Here is a 20972-nt window from a genome sequence, read left to right as displayed (position 1 = left end):
ACATACTATATATATACACACACATCACACCCACATACTACACACATATATACACACACTCATCACACCCACATACTACATATGTACACACACATCACACCCACATACTACACATAAAACACACACATCACACCCACATACTACACATAAACACACACACACACCCACACTTACCACACCCACATACTACACACATACTCACCACACCCACATACATACTACACACATTCACCACACCCACATACTACACACATACACATTCATCACACCCACATATTACACACATATACACACACACTCATCACACCCACATACTACACACACACACACACACACTCATCACACCCACATACTACCTACATACACTCACCACACCCACATACTACCTACATACACTCACCACACCCACATACTACCTACATACACTCACCACACCCACATACTACCTACATACACTCACCACACCCACATACTACCTACATACACTCACCACACCCACATACTACCTACATACACTCACCACACCCACATACTACACACATACTCACCACACCCATATACATACTACACACATTCACCACACCCACATACTACTTACTACACACTTGCCAAATCCACTCACCACACTCGCTCCCCAAATCCACATACTACACATTTTAGACACACTAACATACCACACCCACATACCACACACATATTCCCTCACATAACACACACTCACCACACCCACATACTAAACACATCCACTCACCACACCCCCATACTACACACATATATACACACACACACACTCATGTCACCCACATACTACACACCCTCACCAAATCCACTCACCACACCCACATACTACACACATTTAGACACTCATGCCACACGCATAGCACACACTCACCACACCCACATGAACATACACACAAATACTAAACACATTTAGACAATCACATAGCACACACACACACACACACACACACACACACACACACACATACCCACACACAATAAGGGTCTCTGAATGTCAGGATTTAGTCAATAAATGAAGGAAAGAATCTATTTAACCAATGCTACATTACTGGAAACATGTAAATGTATTGTAACGGTCCCTTTAAATCCACCTCTAAAACAATATATGTTCCTCCAGGTGACGGTGTGTAGAGGCCGGCACCGGGAAACACAAGATGCCAGGCTGCAGCCAGTGTTGCTCTTGCTTTTGTGGATTTGATTTCCTTGCTCAGACCATTCCTCTCAGGCAGGTTTAGCATATTACGTGTTCTCTACAAGTTACTAACTAGTGGCCTCGGGGGCCTTGGTAATAATTGATACCCCCTTAATCACCTAAACAGATATGGGGCTGGTTGTACAACATGAGCGGCTGTGTGCTGGAAGAAGATCCCATTAGTTTTGTCCTTCACACAGAGGCAGCGATGTATAAAACCTCCGTGTCTGACAGGATGGTAGACAGCCATAATTATATAAACACCAGTTTGCAAACTACCTTTCCATCCTGTTTGGCAATTTATATTCATAATGTGCTGTGTGTGCGTTTTCTTGTTTGTTCGCTCGGGCGGATGTAGAGATCTTCAGTGTTTATTTTCCACGGTGCTTACCTCTCCCCATCCCTTGGCCGAGGTCACTCGTCTCAAAGCTAAGTTTATTGATCCTCCCCCGTTACCATTTTGAGTGGAGAGGCTTCCGGAGAGAATGGCCGTGTCTGTGGCTGTTAGTGGAGCCTAGAAGTGAGAGAACAAAGGTACTGATAAATGTGTCAGAAAAATAATTCACAACAATATTATTATTTACACCCAGGGGCATAACAATCGCGGTCTCAGGAATTGCGGCTGGGCTCACCGACCCCAGCTCCTGTTTCAGCTGGATGTGTGTACGAGGGCGTGCATCCAGCTGAAATACATCGCAGCACAGAGACCCGTCGGGTCCATGCACTACGATGTGCCGGCAGACGATTAAGGCTATTAATATTCCCTGCTCCCCACGCCCATATTCCTGGGCATGGGGAGCAGCTAATATTCTGACACAGCTGACAGCGTTGTAAGTGAGCGCAAATGACAGTGACGAAAAGCACTGCGGCGCTTACACACTGGTGAGTTGCCAGCATGCTAGCGCCGGAGGATGACACCAGGGGAGCGGTGGGAAGTTGAGTGTAATTGATTTTTTTTTTTTCTGTGTGCATCGCGCTGGGGGATCTTAATCACAAGGATGCTGACATATACCAGAATGGGGCTACATACTAGGATAGGAACATGATGGGGCCATACATACCAGGATGGGGACATGATGAAGCTAGATAGATATAGATATAGATATAGATATATATATATATATATATACACACACACACAAGGATGGGAATATGATGGGTCCATATACCGTGTTTTTCCAAAAATAAGACCCTGTCTTATATTTTTTTGCCCCCCAAAAAAGCACTAGGGCTTAGTTTTGGAGGAGGTCTTATTCTTGGAGAAACACGGTTGGGGGTAAGTTTACCCCCCAAAAAAGCAGACCCCCCCCACTTCCCAGGAGACTCATACTCACCAGACCAGGACATTTGCGTGGTTCTCCGGTCCTCCTGCGATCTCCGGTCGGTGCTTCACAGCGTCCTACCCTGCTGCTAGCTGACACACACAGCAGATCTCACACACACACACACACACACACACACACACACACACACACACACACACACACACACACACACACAGCAGATCGCAGATAAACACAGCAGATCACACACATCCTATCGCAGGCGCACACACAGCCGATCGCAGGCGCACACACAGCCGATCGCAGGCGCACACACAGCCGATCGCAGGCGCACACACAGCCGATCGCAGGCGCACACACAGCCGATCGCAGGCGCACACACAGCCGATCGCAGGCGCACACACAGCCGATCGCAGGCGCACACACAGCCGATCGCAGGCGCACACACAGCCGATCGCAGGCGCACACACAGCCGATCGCAGGCACACACAGCCGATCGCAGGCACACACAGCCGATCGCAGGCACACACAGCCGATCGCAGGCACACACAGCCGATCGCAGGCACACACAGCCGATCGCAGGCACACACAGCCGATCGCAGGCACACACAGCCGATCGCAGGCACACACAGCCGATCGCAGGCACACACAGCCGATCGCAGGCACACACAGCCGATCGCAGGCACACACAGCCGATCGCAGGCACACACAGCCGATCGCAGGCACACACAGCCGATCGCAGGCACACACAGCCGATCGCAGGCACACACAGCCGATCGCAGGCACACACAGCCGATCGCAGGCACACACATCCGATCGCAGGCACACACAGCCGATCGCAGGCACACACATCCGATCATAGGCACACACAGCCGATCACAGATACACACAGCCGATCACACACACACAGCCGATCGCAAAAAAACACAGCCGATTGCAGACACACACACAGCCGATTGCAGACACACACAGCAGATCACACACACACACACACACATCACATCCGGCACTTGGCAGCAGGGAATGAAAGCAAGTCACGTGTCCGGCCGCAGGTCCTGTTCGTCGCGCTGCACCGCACTGCCTCTCAGGATTCTCCCGGCGAGAAGAGATCGGTGTCACTGGATGAGGTGAGTGTGTGTGCGATACGATGTGTGCGATACGATGTGTGTGCGATCCGATGTTTGTGTGTGTGTGATTTGATGTTTGTGTGTGCGATCTAATTATGTGTGAGATCTGTTGTGTGTGTGTGTGTGTGTGTGAGAGCTGATGTGTGCGGGTGTGTGATCACTGCAGGTCCTGCTGCTCAACATCGGGTGAGTGTAATTGCCGGGTGCCGCTGTCTATAATGAAGTGTCCTGCAGTATCTGTATCTTTTTTAGCTGCACGGACACTTCATTATTGATCCGGGACTAGGGCTTATTTTCAGGGGAGGGCTTATATTTAAGCCTTTCTCCGAAAATGCTGAAAGTCCTTGCTAGGGCTTATTTTTGGGGGAGGTCTTATTTTTGGAAAAACACGGTATATGGTCAAAATGGGAACATGATGAGGCCATATATACCAGGATGGGAGCATGATGGGGCCATATAAACCAGGATGGGAACATGATATGGCCATATATACCAGGATGGGGATATCATGTCGCCATATATACCAGGATGGGGCCATGATGGGGAGACATATATACAAGGATAGAGCCATGATGGGGACATATACACCAGCATATAGTCATGATGGTGTCATATACCAGGATGGGGGACATATTTACCAAGAAGTGGCCTAGGATGGGGGGACATTAGTACAGGACAGGGGGGTCATTACTACACAATTAGGGGATGGCGGCCTGGATCCAACTTTGCACTGGAGCCCAATGGACTTTGGTTACGCCACTGCTTACACCCAAAGTTGATGAGTGGGAACCTGAAGGTGAAAGTTCTCTGCAAAAAAAATCAGTTTTCTGACAGAATTTTTGCTTATACTCGGGACAACTGAAATTTTAGCACAAAATTTGCGACTTTTGGCATTTTTAACACCAGTTTTGACCAGCTCTACCAATTTTTAGAAAAGAGAATAAACAAAAATTACTTAACCCCTTAACGACCCATGACGTACTAGATACGTCATGGATCGTGTGCCGGTAAGCCCCGCCCCCTGCCGCCGGTCGGCGGCGGCGAGACGCGCACATATCAGCTGTTATCAACAGCTGATATGTGTGCCTGCTAGCCGCGGGTGGAATCGCTTCCACCCGCGGCCATTAACCCCTTACATTTCGCTACCAAAGTCTTGGCAGCGATATGTATATGGGCGCCGCCATGACAGTGACTTACCCCGCCCCCGCCGGAAGTCACGTGACATGATCACGTGACTTTCGGCGGTTGCCATGGTAGCACAGGGTCATGTGATGACGCCTGTGGCTAACATGAGTCACTTCCTCTCAATGCCGGAATACAGCCGGCATTGAAAGTGAAGCAGCAAATCTGCAGTTCTCAGCTCTGTAGCTGAGATCTGCAGATACTGCAGAGCGATCGGATTGCTGATCGCAATAGCCCCCTAGGGGGACTAGTAAAATAACAAAAAAAGTAAAAAAAAAAGTTTTAAAAAATTAAAAAAAAATAAAAAAACCTAAAAGTTCAAATCACCCCCCTTTCACCCCATTGAAAATTAAAGGGTTAAAAAAATAAAAAATACACACATATTTGGTATCGCCACGTTCAGAAATGCCTGATCTATCAAAATATAAAATCAATGAATCTGATCAGTAAACGGCGTAGCGGTAAAAAAATTCCAAACGCCAAAATTACGTTTTTTGGTCGCCGCAAATTTTGCGCAAAATACAATAACAGGCGATCAAAACGTAGCATCTGCGCAAAAATGGTACCGTTAAGAACGTCAGGTCGAGACGCAAAAAATAAGCCATCACTGAGCCTCAGATCCTGAAAAATGAGAACGCTACGGGTTTTGGAAAATGGCGCAAAACGTGCGCCACGTTTTTCGGACAAGCTTGTGAATTTTTTTTAACCCCTTAGATACAAGTAAACCTATACATGTTTGGTGTCTATAAACTCGCACCGACCTGAGGCATCATACCCACACATCAGTTTTACCATATAGTGAACACGGTGAATAAAATATCCCAAAAACTATTGTACAATCCCACTTTTTTTGCAATTTTTCCGCACTTGGAATTTTTTTGCCGTTTTCCCGTACACTATATGGTAAAACTTATGGTTTAATTTAAAAGTACAACTCGTCCCGCAAAAAACAAGCCCTCATATGGCAAGATTGATGGAAAAATAAAAAAGTTACGCCTCTCGGAAGAAGGGGAGCAAAAAACAAAAACGCAAAAACGGAAAGTGCCCGGGGGCTGAAGGGGTTAAATCATCGTTATAGAATGGAGCAGCAGTGCGCGTGTTTCTTTCCCTACGGGGAAGACGTAAAAAAAATGGGTGCATTGCTCAGCAGCTCCATAGGGTATGAATAGAGCATGGATAAAAATGCACCCTTCCGCCCATCGGTGAGGGTCACCGGATGATACCTTTACGTTCCAGATCACGTTTGGATTTTCATACCGCCATTCCAGAACAACTCATTTTATTAATGTGGTGGCTTTATGTGGCAGGACATGTTGTACTTTTACCCATATTATTCTGGAGAACATATATTATTGCTTAATTATTAGTAATTTAATTAATTTAAATGTAGGGATGGGGAGACAAAGCAAAACATCAAATTTTTTTACTTTTTTTTTTGGCAGCCTTGTCCTATAAATCACTACACTATGATAAGGCAGAGTTCCCCTGTCCAATAATCACCTGTTAGAAGGGATCCTGCACAGATCGGTTAGGGAAAACATTTTCTACAAACACAACTTTTTGTCCATTGTCAAATCACTGATTTTTGCCAGATCCATTTTTTTTTTTTTACATTGGAGTCTATGGACTACGGATCTGTTACGGACTGCTATTTAGTTATCTATTATTCTTACACTTGTATCAGATATGTTTCAAATAGAAGATATATAGCAATCCATTAACGGATCCGTTCTCCATAGACTCCCATGTTAAAAAAAAAAACGGATCCGGCAGAAATCATTTTGCCAATGGATCTCTGCAGGATCCGTTCTAATGGATGATTACAGGACATGTGAACTAAGACTAAAAGGGGTTATGAAATAGGGAATTATGGGGTAATGGGGGGAGGGGGGGGTTGCCATTCAGGACTTTTACTGTAACCCCAAGCGTGCCCATGTATAAGGCTGGGTCTACGTGGCAATATTGGCTGTGATACTTGGGGTCGCTGATACATCACAAATGCAAGATAAGTGAATGAAGTCACCTTGTGACCCTAAGGGTACGTGCCCACAATCAGGACTTGCTGCGTCCTGGACACCGCAGCTGCTCGTACCCACGATCAGGGTTCAGTGCGCTGTGGTCTCTCCCTTTTGTTCTCCCTACAGAGGACGCATGCGAATCCGCAGCAAACTGACATGCTGCGGTCTGGAAAACCGCACTGCAGATCAGTGATTGCTGCAGAAAAAACAAGCACAGTGGACTCAGGATTTCTAGAAATCCATGCACTATGCTTGTACTGTACAACGCAGCGTTTTGGACACAGCTGAAGCACGCTGCATCCAAAACTCTGCAAACACTGATCGTGGGCACGCATCCTAAGGGTACAGAAACTGCGACAAGCCGGTCACAAGAAGCCCAACTGTATCGTTTTTGGTTTTTTTTGCAACTTACTTGTCATAGGACCCCGCAGGTTGCAATGTACTGTGTTGCAACGTAGCCAACTTTGCTCACGGCCAAAGTCAACGTGTAGCCCACAACATTATTTATTCAGACCATTGCTTTCAATAGATACTATGTAACACTTGATTTCCCCTGTGGTGATGGTGCAGCGATTGTGAACAGATTCTCTTGCACTATGCTATGAAAGGAGCACCGATATACAGCGATTTCTGGCCACAAAACGAGTGTCGAAGGCCTAATTTGCTTTGAAGCCCTAATGGGAAAACAGAAAAGTGTTCAATTTCCCTGCAACGCCCCCCACAGGAGAAACCAAGTACCGGTCATTTTTTAGAAACAATGGTCTGTATTAGTAATGCATGCAGAGACACTGTCTGCAGCCACTCTTTACTTTGGCTAATTGGTGAAACCCCCAACCCCCTCTATAAAGCCAGAAATCCCTATTTCACAACCCCTTTAATCATAGGCTGGTGATTTATGGTACTGAGGGGGGGGGGGGCGGGCGATCTTGTTTTGGCGCCTATAGCTTCTAGTAGTCCAAGTGACGTCTGCAGACTGCACCTATGGCTTCATCACTGGTGCAATCTCATGGACACCAAGCTCCGGTTAAGCTAATTAATGAATAGCCCGGAAGAAAAGAATAAAACTTCAGCCTCACTTTGACACTTCATGGGGCCCGATCTGCCTTCCAAATTCAGCTATATTTGTATATGGAGGGAACCTAGCTGTGCGTACCTCGATAGACTGCGAGATGTGCATACGGTTAATTTCAATCTGGGGAAAGCCACTTCCTGGCACGTCTTCAAAATCTTCATCATAGCGATCAAACAGCTCCGTGGCATCGATGCCAACACTAATTGTCCCCTGAGAAGCGAGAAATAAGAAATAGAGGGAAAATCAGGGAAAATAAATACATTTGAAATCAGTAGGAACAACAGAGATTACGCTGGATAAAAACATACTGCGGAGCGAGCGGAGTCGGTGACGGTCACCAACATGTATCGAAAGGGACAAGAGCAAATATGGGACAACTGGAAACCAAAAAAGATGCTTCAAGTGATGGCAAAAATACCAATGAAAAGGGGGTGCAAATTGTTATATAGGATGATTAAATCAGCAATTAAAGGGAAACTCCAACCAAACTGGTAATGAGCGTCAGCACAGGTAAGTTCATAAGTTATGTGGCGAATTGCAAGTTCAGCGGCCCCTTACAGGGTTATATCCCATAAAGACATCACTGGTCAGTAAATGCCTCTGTGTATTTCATGTTCTGCACCACGACATGTCTGTCACTGGAAGGACCCTCACCCTATAAGACTACATGCACACGCTGCAGTTTATTCTGCAACCAAAACTGCACCTGAAAATGTAAAAAACAAACAAAAAAACCCCAACTCTTGTAATGTAGGTGTGTTATTTGATGCGTTTTTGATTAGTATTTAAAAGGAGAAACAAAATATGATAGGATAATGGATAGCTAGAATAGGTGATAGATAGCGAAAGAATAGCTAGAAAAAGGACAGATAGATAGAAGAGATGGAAAGAAATAAAGGAATAGCTTGATAGAGGGATAGCCAGCTCGGCTAGCTGTTTTTTTTTTGTTAATTTGGGGGGGGGTAAAAAAAAAAATGACGTGGGGTCTCTCCCTTTTTCATATCCAGCACAGGAACCTGCAGCAACCCTCAGATGTGTGCTGTACCTTGCCTGGTTATGAAAAATAGAGGGATCCCAAATGTTTAAAAAAACAAACAAAAAAAACCCAACCAATATGACATGGGCCCCCCCCCCATTTTTGTAATACCAGCCAAGGTACAGCAGACAAGTGGGGGGTTGATATTAGGATGGGAGGGGCCATGGTTATTTGGCCCTCTCCAGCCTAACAATAGCAGCTCGCAGCCGCCTCAGAAGTGGTGCATCCATAAGACGCGGTAATTCTGGCGCTGGAGGCAGCTCTTTCCGATTGCCCTGGTGCTGTGGCAATCGAGGTAATAAGGGGTTAATGGCAGCCCATAGCTGCCACTAAGCTCTAGGTTATTGATGGCAGGCGTCTATGAGACATCCCACATCACTAATCTGTAAGTGAAAGTAAATAAAAACAAACAACCAAAAAATCCTTTATTTGAAATAAAATAAAAACCCTTTTTCACCAATTTATTAACCCCCAAACACTCCTCCAGGTCCGACATAATCCACACGAGGTCCCACAGCGATTCAGCTCTGCTACATCCCTGTCCTGTCACAGCAAGTGGCCATACAGCAAGACTGCCAGCTGTGAGTGCAGACAGAGCCGCAGCGATCAGAATGAACTGGGCTGAACCCCTGACGTCACAGCTATGGGTCCCGCAGTACGGTGTGTGTCGCAGCAGTGATGTCATGGGTTCACTGCTGTGAGGGTCAAACTGCTACTGAAGCGTACTGTACGATGTAGACATGCCCACCAGTGGCTGTGATTGGTTGCAGCCAGACAGCTGTCACTCAGCATGGGGGCACGTCTGACTGCAACCACAGACGGGGGGAGGAGTGAATATGCATGAGGGTAATGAGTGAGTCCGGAAGAAGAGGAGAGGCCGTGGGAGTAGTGCGACAGCCTGTGATCGGTGAGTATGTAGTGGAGAGAGAGTGAGGGAGGGAGAGAGAGAGGGAGAGGGGGGAGACGGGGAGAAGGAAGGGAGGGGAGAGTGAGGGGGAGGGAGAGAAGGAAAGGGAAAGGGAGGGTGAAAGGGAAAGGGAGGGTGAAAGGGAGGGGGAGGGGTAGGGGGACGGGGAGAGGGAGTGAGAGGGGGAGGGAGAAAGAGAGGGAGGGGGAGGGAGAAAGAGGGAGGAAGAGGGGGAGAGGGAGAGGGGGAGAGGGAGAGGGAGAGAGGGAGAGGGGGAATAGGGAGAGGTGGAGAGGTAGAGGGGGAGAGGTAGAGGGGGAGGGGGAGAGATAACTAAGTTGGTGAGCTGCATTGACAACACCGCGGGTAAAACGCATGGCAAGGGCACCAATTTGATAGCATGCATTTTTCCTTGCATTTCGGATGCACTGATTGATTTCAATGGGTGACAAATGTTGAAAAAAAACGCAAGAAAGAATGAACATGCTGCTTCTTTTTTGCCACAAACTTTTGTAAAAAAAGCGCTGACAAACTGCAACGTGCGCACAGCAAATCTGACTTCTCATAGACTTTGCTGGAAAGTCAAAAGTCAGAAAGTTCTGACAACAAAACTGCACCAAAAAATGCGACAAAAAACTCAGCATGCGCATGTAGCCTAGCCATTTTCCATCGCACGCAGGTGAGAAATGACTGTGCTAGAGGACGGCATGTCCCCCAAAAATCATGACGCTCAGGGAATGGAATTGTCAGATTTCACCTCTGTAGACCTTATTTCATCAGGTCAAAATACTTGTAGGAAAGAAGCCCTAATCCGTCCAAGACATTCTTGTGTGTTGTCAGTGACGTTAGTCTCGGTGGATTTAGGCCTCATTCAGACGTCTGTAATTTTTCACATATGGGAAAAACACAAATCAGTGCTTGTTCCTTGTGCCGGTTTATACCATCAGTGATTTTCACAAATGAAAAAAATAACTTGCAAATCATCTCCTATCCACCACAATGGTAATCGCAGACAGATTGTACCTTATGCCATAAATGTCTGCCAGATGCGGGTCCCCCCCACCGCTGGAGCAGCAAACGGCTGGAGTATGGGTCAGAAATGAGCAGCGGGCAACGAATACATGTCTCTCCATTCCTTTTCCTGGACTTCTGATCATTGTAGAGCGCTCAGAACTCTAGTGACACAGGGATGTCTGACCCTTTTCTGTGTGAATGTAGTGGTGAGCAGTGCCCGGGACATCGGGAGCCTTCCCTCAGGACCCCGACTGATGGCACCTTATTATGGGACACAAGACTGTAACATCCCCCGAGGTGGGATTTGCTGATCCAGACTTTATTAGATAGACACCCCCCACCCAAAGAAAGAAAAAAACATTTATTTTTTAAGTTTTTTATTTTTAACTTAATATTTAGAAGAAGCCTGAAATCCTGTGAGGATGTGGCCATGGTGGGATTGGAACCCACAGCCCCAGCGCGACACCGGTCACTAAGCTCTGATATAGGACAAAAGATGCAGCGCCGAGACCACCTCGTGTGTCCTGCCTGGTTCGGAGGGTCCAGAGGAGGATGTTGTGCTCTCTGATCGGAGGAGGATACAGAGGAGGATGTTATGCTCTCTGATCGGAGGAGGATACAGAGGAGGATGTTATGCTCTCTGGTTCGGAGGATGCAGAGGAGCATGGTGTGCTCTGTGCTTCTGGCGGATCTTACCACTACCGTGGCCTCAGCTCCGCACCCGATAGTGTAGAATGTTGCGAGCTCTATTTATGCGCTCGGAATGTCAGAGACTATTACCTTAGGGAGACCGAAAATAAGTAAATAAAATTGACCGGATGGCAAAGTGACCCGCCCCTGCTGAGAGAATGGCCCGCCCCTGCTGAACGTCCAGGAGAAAGTGGTTACAAAGCGGTTGGCTGTTGCTTTTTGCCGCCAGCTCATTTGCATATGTCGGTGAGCGAGAGCTCTGATTGGCTGGCTGGAGAATGCAGATGTAAGATAGGGAAACTACTGTAGACAGGCAGAGAGCTGATGGGAGGGAATCCGGCCTGTAGGTGGCGCCACTATCACCAATGCCCCCACTGCCTCACCAGGACGTCTCCTCCTCCCCAGGCTCTCACCAGCAGTGGCACTATTTCCCCAAAAGTGTATTCCATGATCCCTGGTTGAACCTTCTGTACTGCAAAAATGTGGCACCCCTGAAATTATTTTGCGTGGCGTTTCGCCTGTGACTCGTGTCTCCTCTTCCTTTCCACGCAAAACTTCGAGAAAGGCTTGTAAAGCCGAAACGTTGCGTTTGCTAGACCTTTTGTGCACTTTTTTGCAGTTTAGCAAATTAAAAAAATTTCAAAATTCTCAGATCTTCTCTTGGCCATTTGAGTGCTGAGGTTATTTGTGTACAGGAATTGGCCCTCGTCGGGGAATATGTGATTTAGTCTCTGGAAAGATCTTGGATTGAGCAGCCCAGCCTGTGATAGATCATTGGAATCAGGTTCTCTGCCCCTACATCATGCTGCTCTCATATGAGGCAGAAAAACCTGGTGACTGATTCCCTACGAGCAGCGATTGATGCATGAAATCATGCCGATACCTAGTTCCCTCTGTGCTGCCTCCGCCTAGGTCCTCATTTATCACACCCCTATTCCTACTCCGGTCATCCTTTGTTTCCGTGATTACAAATTCCCAAACCTACTTATTGGCCATGTTGGTCTGGACGAATGCCATCCTTGTGATGTCTGTTATCTTCATGGACCCATAGACTTGTATGGGTAATTTTGATCTGAGACTTGTATAAAAAAAATGGACGTGTGTGATTTTTTTGGAAACCGCTAGTTCTGCAAAAAAAAACAAAAAACCCCCCAAAAAACAACCCACAGACAAGTGAACAGCCCCAAAGATAATATTTTATGCATAGGTTATATAGCACCATGATATTCAGCAGTGCTTTACAGAGATGATCATCGCTGTCCCCATTGGGGCTCACAATCTAAATTCCTATCAGTCTTTGGAGTGTGGGAGGAAACCAGAAAGCCAGAAGGAAAGCCACAGTGAGAACATACAAGCTACACGCAGATGTTGTCCTTGGTGGGATTTGAACCCAGGACCCCAAAACTGCAAATCAACAGTGTTGAGCCACGGTACAGTGCTAATCACTGAGCCACCGTACAGTGCTAACCACTGAGCCACCGTACAGCGCTAACCACTGAACCACAGTACAGCGCTAACCATTAAAGTTACTGTACAGTGCTAACCAGTTAGCCATCGTTCAGTGCTAACCACTGAGCCACCGTGCTGCCCAAGAGTATGTGCTTTATCCATGCGAAACACAGAAAGAACATGAATGTCGACCACGGACATCTGAATGAGGCCTTACTACAGCTAAAGAGTCGGCACAACTGTATCCAGAGCCAAATACAATCCGGGTGCTCCTAAAGGGGCAGAATTGGTTTGTGTTGGTCACAGACGTGCCATGATCTCTAGGTGACTGGACATCTTCTGGGTGACCCACTGTCTCGGGTGCCCAGTGAAGGGGTGAACCGTCTACTATAGACAATCCTCTGTAGCGCAAGGACAGTCTGGACTCCATGATGATTATTTTGCACACATCCGTACATTACAGCAGACTAGGAGAGCAGAGAAAGCTGTGTGCAGCTGATCTACTTACGGGATACAATCTGCTGGGAATCACACAAGTTGATAGTATATAATATTGAGGGCAAGTGTTCCTACTATTGCCCTTTGCAATGGTTCTCCTGGCACCTGGATGTACAGGGACGTCGCTGTGATACATCAGTGCGGCATCTCCTTTGCTATACGATTAGTGGGGGTCCCAGAGGTCTGACCCCGATCCATAATGTACAGATGAGGGGAAGAACACCTTTAGGCTAAGTTGACACAAGCGTATGACAACCTGTGCCATTTTTCATTCAACAAAAACTGAATTTTGCTCCCGACCCCCATACAATTTTTGACATCTTCATAGCGTTTTTATACATCAATACTTAAAAAAATGATATAAGACTAAATAGTTTCCTGTCATGATAATAGTAATGGCTCTGTTGAAAATAAATGACATATATATATATATATATACACAGTGCCTACAAGTAGTATTCAACCCCCTGCAGATTTAGCAGGTTTAGGGTATGTGCGCACGTTGCTTTTTACCTGCTTTTTTGCTGCTTTTTCTTCTGCGCTGTTTAATGCCAAAATGGATGTGTTCTTCTATTCAAGCAAAGTCTATGGGAATTTGGGTTTCTTGTTCACACTATGTTGTTCAAAATGCTGCCTTTTTGTGGCAGAACTTTGGTCAAAAACTCAGCAGTGCAAAACCCAAATGGCAAAAACAATTGACATGTTGCTTCTTTGAAAAGCTGAGTTTTTGACCAAAGTTCTGCCACAAAAAGGCAGCATTTTGAACAACATAGTGTGAACAAGAAACCCAAATTCCCATAGACTTTGCTTGAATAGAAGAACACATCCATTTTGGCATTAAACAGCGCAGAAGAAAAAGCAGCAAAAAAGCAGGTAAAAAGCAGGTAAAAAGCAACGTGCGCACATACCCTTACACATTCGGAATTAACTTGGCATTGTGACATTTGGACTGTAGATCAGCCTGGAAGTGTGAAATGCACTGCAGCAAAAAAGAATGTTATTTCTTTTTTTTTTTAAATTGTGAAAAGTTTATTCAGAGGGTCATTTATTATTCAACCCCTCAAACCACAAGAATTCTGTTTGGTTCCCCTTAAGTATTAAGAAGTATTTCAGGCACAAAGAACAATGAGCTTCACATGTTTGGATTAATTATCTCTTTTTCCAGCCTTTTCTGACTAATTAAGACCCTCCCCAAACTTGTGAACAGCACTCATACTTGGTCAACATGGGAAAGACAAAGGAGCATTCCAAGGCCATCAGAGACAAGATCGTGGAGGGTCACAAGGCTGGCAAGGGGTACAAAACCCTTTCCAAGGAGTTGAGCCTACCTGTCTCCACTGTTGGGAGCATCATCCGGAAGTGGAAGGCTTATGGAACTACTGTTAGCCTTCCACGGCCTGGGCAGCCTTTGAAGGTTTCCAGCCGTGCCGAGGCCAGGCTTGTCCGAAGAGTCAAGGCTAACCCAAGGACAACAAGGAAGGAGCTCCGGGAAGATCTCATGGCAGTGGGGACATTGGTTTCAGTCAATACCACAAGTAACGTACTCCACCGCAATGGTCTCCGTTCCAGACGAGCCCGTAAGGTACCTTTACTTTCAAAGCGTCATGTCAAGGCTCGTCTACAGTTTGCTCATGATCACTTGGAGGACTCTGAGACAGACTGGTTCAAGGTTCTCTGGTCTGATGAGACCAAGATCGAGATCTTTGGTGCCAACCACACACGTGACGTTTGGAGACTGGATGGCACTGCATACGACCCCAAGAATACCATCCCTACAGTCAAGCATGGTGGTGGCAGCATCATGCTGTGGGGCTGTTTCTCAGCCAAGGGGCCTGGTCATCTGGTCCGCATCCATGGGAAGATGGATAGCACGACCTACCTGGAGATTTTGGCCAAGAACCTCCGCTCCTCCATCAAGGATCTTAAGATGGGCCGTCATTTCATCTTCCAACAAGACAACGACCCAAAGCACACAGCCAAGAAAACCAAGGCCTGGTTCAAGAGGGAAAAAATCAAGGTGTTGCAGTGGCCTAGTCAGTCTCCTGACCTTAACCCAATTGAAAACTTGTGGAAGGAGCTCAAGATTAAAGTCCACATGAGACACCCAAAGAACCTAGATAAATTGGAGAAGATCTGCATGGAGGAGTGGGCCAAGATAACTCCAGAGACCTGTGCCGGCCTGATCAGGTCTTATAAAAGACGATTATTAGCTGTAATTGCAAACAAGGGTTATTCCACAAAATATTAAACCTAGGGGTTGAATAATAATTGACCCACACTTTTATGTTGAAAATTTATTAAAATTTAACTGAGTAACATAACTTGTTGGTTTGTAAGATTTATGCATCTGTTAATAAATCCTGCTCTTGTTTGAAGTTTGCAGGCTCTAACTTATTTGCATCCTATCAAACCTGCTAAATCTGCAGGGGGTTGAAGACTACTTGTAGGCACTGTATATATATATAAAAAATCTCTTTATTAATGACCTTGTGGATGGGATTGATAGTAAAGTGTCAGTCTTTGCTGATGACACCAAACTATGTTGGATATTTAAAACTGACCTTGATAGTACAATATTACAAAAAGATCTGGATAAGATGTCAGACTGGGCAGATACTTGGCAAATGAGATTTAATGTTGATAAGTGTAAAGTAATGCACCTAGGACGGAGTAATCCTATAGCTGCGTATACATTAAATGGAAGTAAACTCGGGACTACAGAACAGGAGAAGGACTTGGGTATTCTCATTACAAATAAGCTGAGCAGCAGCACTCAATGTCAGGCAGCAGCTGCAAAAGCAAACAAGATTCTAGGGTGTATAAAAAGAGAGATTAGATCCCGTGATCCCAACGTATTGTTACCCCTCTATAAATCACTTGTAAGGCCACATCTGGAATATGGGATCCAGTTTTGGGCTCCGCATTTTAAGAAGGACATACAGAAGTTAGAATTAGTTCAAAGGCGGAAACTAGACTACTACAAGGAATGGAGGCCTCCGTATGATGACAGGTTGGGAAAGTTAGATTTCTTTAGCTTAGAAAAAGATGTCTCAGAGGAGATCTCATTTATATGTGTAAATATATGTGTGGTCAATATAAAGGACTGGCACATGACTTATTCCTTCCAAAGACAATACTAAGGACCAGGCGGCACTCACTGCGAGTGGAAGAAAAGCGATTCCAGCAGCTAAATAGGAAAGGGTTCTTTACAGTTAGAGCGGTCAGACTGTGGAATGCCGACCACAAGAGGTAGTAATGGCAGATACTATAACAGCTTTTAAAAAAGGGCTGGATGATTTCCTCAGTACACAACATTGTTGGTTATAAGTGACTTAGTGACCAAATGTAGAACTGGTGGAGGAAGTTGAACTAGATGGACGTAGGGCTTTTTTTTCAACCCATGTAACTATAACTATAAATGGCGTCCGTATTGAACCTGTTTCTTTGTGTACCCATTGAAATGTATAGATGGTTCTCATCCGTAAAATGTATGAGACTAGAGCAAGCTGGGATTTTTTTTTTTCCACACAAACCAATGGCCCATGATGAAAAAACATTTATGTGAACTAACATACTAACATCAGTCAGTCAGCACTCGGCCTGGATATATACGTTTGTAGGAACGTACCCTTAAAGGGAACCTGTCAGGTGCACTATACACCCAGGACCACGAGCAGTTCTGGGTGCATATTGCTAATCCCTGCCTAACCATCCCGGGATCTAGTAGCAAAGATAAAGAAATCTTTAGAAAAAGTATTTCTAAAGATCCTTTATGATATGCTAATGAGCGAGGGGACTAGTCTCAAGGGAGTAATATCCTTGGACCAGTCTGCCCTCTTAACATGCCCACAGGGGCGTACTAAACATGCTATTCAATGCAGCATCATCAGCGGTGACGCACGTACCTGTGTCACCACCTCAGACGCATGATCAGAAGTCACCGCAGTTCCAGTTATGGGCACTATGAAGCCGGGTGTACGCGTTCTGGCTTCAGAGAGGTCTAGTGCGCATCACTGGAAATGCCGGGGACTCCTGATTATGCGCACTAAGCCTACACTCTGCATCTGAGGCGGTGACAACGGACACAGGTAGACATGTCGCTGGCAATGGGCATTGAATACCATGTTAGCACGACCCTGTGGACGGGCTAACATGCTAAGAGGGCAGACTAGTCGGGGGAGTAACATCCTTGTGACTAGTCCCTGCGCTCATTAACATATCATAAAGGATCGTTAGAAATAGTTTTTCTAAAGATCTCTTTATCTATGCTACTAGATACAGAAACAGTTAGGGTACCATCACACTAAACGACGTACCAGCGATTCCAACCACGATACGACCTGGTTAGGATCGCTGGTACGTCGCTACAGGGTCGTTAGTGAACTGTCAAACAGTCAGATCTCACCAGCGACTAGCCACTCGTGTAACGCTTGCTAACCAGGGTAAATATTGGGTAACTAAGCAAAGCGCTTTGCTTGGTTACCCGATATTTACCCTGGTTACCAGCGTACACCGCTTACAGGCTGCCTGCGCTGGCTCCCTGTATACGTAGCTAGGGTACACATCAAGTTACTAAGCAAAGCGCTTTGCTTAGTTACCCGATATTTACCCCGGCTACGTGTGCAGGGAGCCAGCGCTGGCAACCTGTAAGCGGCGTACGCTGGTAACCAGGGTAAATATCAGATAACCAAGCAAAGCGCTTGCTTAGTTACCCTATATTTACCCTGGTTACCAGCATACGCCGCTTACACAGAGTCGGTGCTCGTTGGTCTCCCGCCGTCAAACACGCCAATGTGTGCTGCACAGCGGGAGACCAAAGAGCAAAAAATGAACCAGAACAGCGTGTAATGATCAGCGATTTCACAACAGGGGCCAGATCGCTGCTTAGTGTCACACACAGCGAGATCGCTGATGAGGTCACTGGTACGTCACAAAACCTGTGACTCAGCAGCGATCTCGCTATGTGAGAAGTACCCCTTAGGCAAGGATAAGCAATATGCACCCAGAACTGCTCATGCTCCTGGGTGCATAGGGGACCCGACAGGTTCCCTTTATCTGTGCTAGTGTATACAGAGACACTTAGGTCGGGATTAGCAATATGTGCTCATGGTCCTGGGTACATAGTGCATCTAACAGGTTCCCTTTAATTTGATTATATTTAAAAACTGGACTCGACCACTGAGCGTTCAGGGTGACTAAAAGCAGCTTTTGGGATCGGCAGGGGACATAGGAGAACTACAAATACATCAGGTACGCATAAATGCCAATTTACAAAAGTTTCCTAGAGTGAAACATAAGTTTTTGAATTCTGTTGTCCTTTAAAAAGTTGAGACTATAAAAAAAAAAGAAAAAGAAGAAAAAAAAATAGTTGGGTAAGATGGATCAGCAAAGCAACAGCCATTAAAAGAAATGAGGCGCGCTAAATCCAGTCAACTGATTAACTTTGCAGCCAGGGGAACGCCGACAACACATTATGGTGCCATGCAGCTTAATGGTATTGCTTCCTTCACTTCTTTACAGTGGTTGTGGCCTTTCCGAAGACGACGCTCTCAGCTTAAACGGGGAGAAAAGGTTAACAATTCATCAGGCGGCCCCCTCCTCGCCAGATTCAATTATGACGAATGTTATATCCAAATTAATCCACGTAGTCTACTCCGCGTGATTAGCCGCACTATTTATAGGACATTTTTCAAGACTTGATCCCCTGGCCTAGACCTTGCCTCGTATCTCGCTAGTTTACAAGCTGCTGGGAAAACACATGTGGGAATTCGCATTTCCATTTGTGCTCATTATATCTTCCGTGTGGGTGAGGTCATTTTTTTCCTTCTCGGCGGTTGCAAAGTTATCTTTAAGTTTTCTTGTGTTGTGGAGTTGGCACGCTCGCTGCTTTACGAAACGCTCGCCCCTTAAACACTACGGGGCTCTAGAATCCACACATTTTGTACCTTTGCGTCATCCGTCTTTAATATTGTCCCCCTCCCTCCTTGCATTTCAGCAGTCGTCTAGAAGACGTGACCCGTGTTTTCATCTCCCTTTGTGATGGAACTTCCATATGTAATCATCTGGATATCCTGGAGTGCCACCATCTCTGGATTACTGTACTCCCTCCCGGGAGACCTGGGCTCCGGTCTTTTGAAGTTTGCACCCACATTTAGGATACGCTTCTTCCTCTGAATCTTGTATTCCCCTCAGAGGCGCTGGTTAGAACCTAAGCAGATATTTTGTCAGTGCTGCAGAAAATGATCTGTGAAAAGGATGAGAATGTTCACGCTTCTCGCAGATTCTGCACGGAAAAGCCGTCATTCGATGCAAAACAGGTCAGCCTTGGATTTTTGGGGAGAGGATCTGCCTGGAAATACGCGTCAGATTTGTCACAGGAAAATCCTGAACATATAAAGGGTGGGCATACATGTGGAAGCCAAAAAACCTCCAAACACTGTCCAGAAGTGTGCCGATGTAGGGTGGCAGGGCAGATCTCTGCTGCACAACAATCTACTGCCCCCATCACATTGTATACAGGTACCCTAATATTCTCCCCAAGTGAAATGCACTATATGGCAAATATAAAAAGGGATAGTGACAGAATGTGGTGAAATCTTCATATACTGCTGAGATGTATTTAATATAGTCGCTTATATGGTGCTGGTAATTGGTCGTTGGAGTAAAGGAGAAAATAGGAGTGGCTGGAGGAAATCCAGCAAACACAGGGAGAACATACAAACTCTAGGCAGATGTTTTCCTTGGACTGATTTGAACCCAGCGCTGCAAAGCATCATACAGGGCTAACCACTGAGCCACCGTAAATGCTACTCAGTGAGCCACCATACAGTGCTACTCAGTGAGCCACCATACAGTGCTACTCAGTGAGCCACCATACAGTGCTACTCAGTGAGCCACCATACAGTGCTACTCAGTGAGCCACCATACAGTGCTACTCAGTGCGCCACCATACAGTGCTACTCAGTGGGCCACCATACAGTGCTAACCACTAAGCCACCATACAGTGCTAACCACTGAGTAACCGTACAATGCTAACCCCTGATCCACCATACAGTGCTAACCACTGAGCCACCATACAATGCTACTCAGTGAGCCACCGTACAGTGCTACTCAGTGAGCCACCGTACAGTGCTACTCAGTGAGCCACCGTACAGTGCTACTCAGTGAGCCACCGTACAGTGCTACTCAGTGAGCCACCGTACAGTGCTACTCAGTGAGCCACCGTACAGTGCTACTCAGTGAGCCACCGTACAGTGCTACTCAGTGAGCCACCGTACAGTGCTACTCAGTGAGCCACCGTACAGTGCTACTCAGTGAGCCACCGTACAGTGCTACTCAGTGAGCCACCATACAGTGCTACTCAGTGAGCCACCATACAGTGCTACTCAGTGCGCCACCATACAGTGCTACTCAGTGCGCCACCATACAGTGCTACTCAGTGGGCCACCATACAGTGCTAACCACTAAGCCACCATAAAGTGCT

General features: G+C 46.2%; 1 protein-coding gene across 1 annotated transcript in view; it reads right to left on the bottom strand.

Moving 5' to 3' along the window:
- The window catches only part of DNAJC11 (DnaJ heat shock protein family (Hsp40) member C11), a 209611-nt gene that overhangs the window by 50146 nt on the left and 138493 nt on the right, over positions 1-20972 (bottom strand). The window contains exons 5-6 of the mRNA XM_075328892.1: positions 7977-8105; positions 1605-1727 (exon numbers count right to left, since the gene is read on the bottom strand). Coding sequence (XP_075185007.1) covers positions 1605-1727; positions 7977-8105 — 252 coding nt within the window. The remainder of the gene's footprint in view (positions 1-1604; positions 1728-7976; positions 8106-20972) is intronic.

The sequence above is a fragment of the Anomaloglossus baeobatrachus genome, chromosome 11 (genome assembly GCF_048569485.1).
Source record: "Anomaloglossus baeobatrachus isolate aAnoBae1 chromosome 11, aAnoBae1.hap1, whole genome shotgun sequence".
NCBI classification, from domain to species: domain Eukaryota; kingdom Metazoa; phylum Chordata; class Amphibia; order Anura; family Aromobatidae; genus Anomaloglossus; species Anomaloglossus baeobatrachus.
This window is presented reverse-complemented; position numbering and strand designations above follow the sequence as displayed.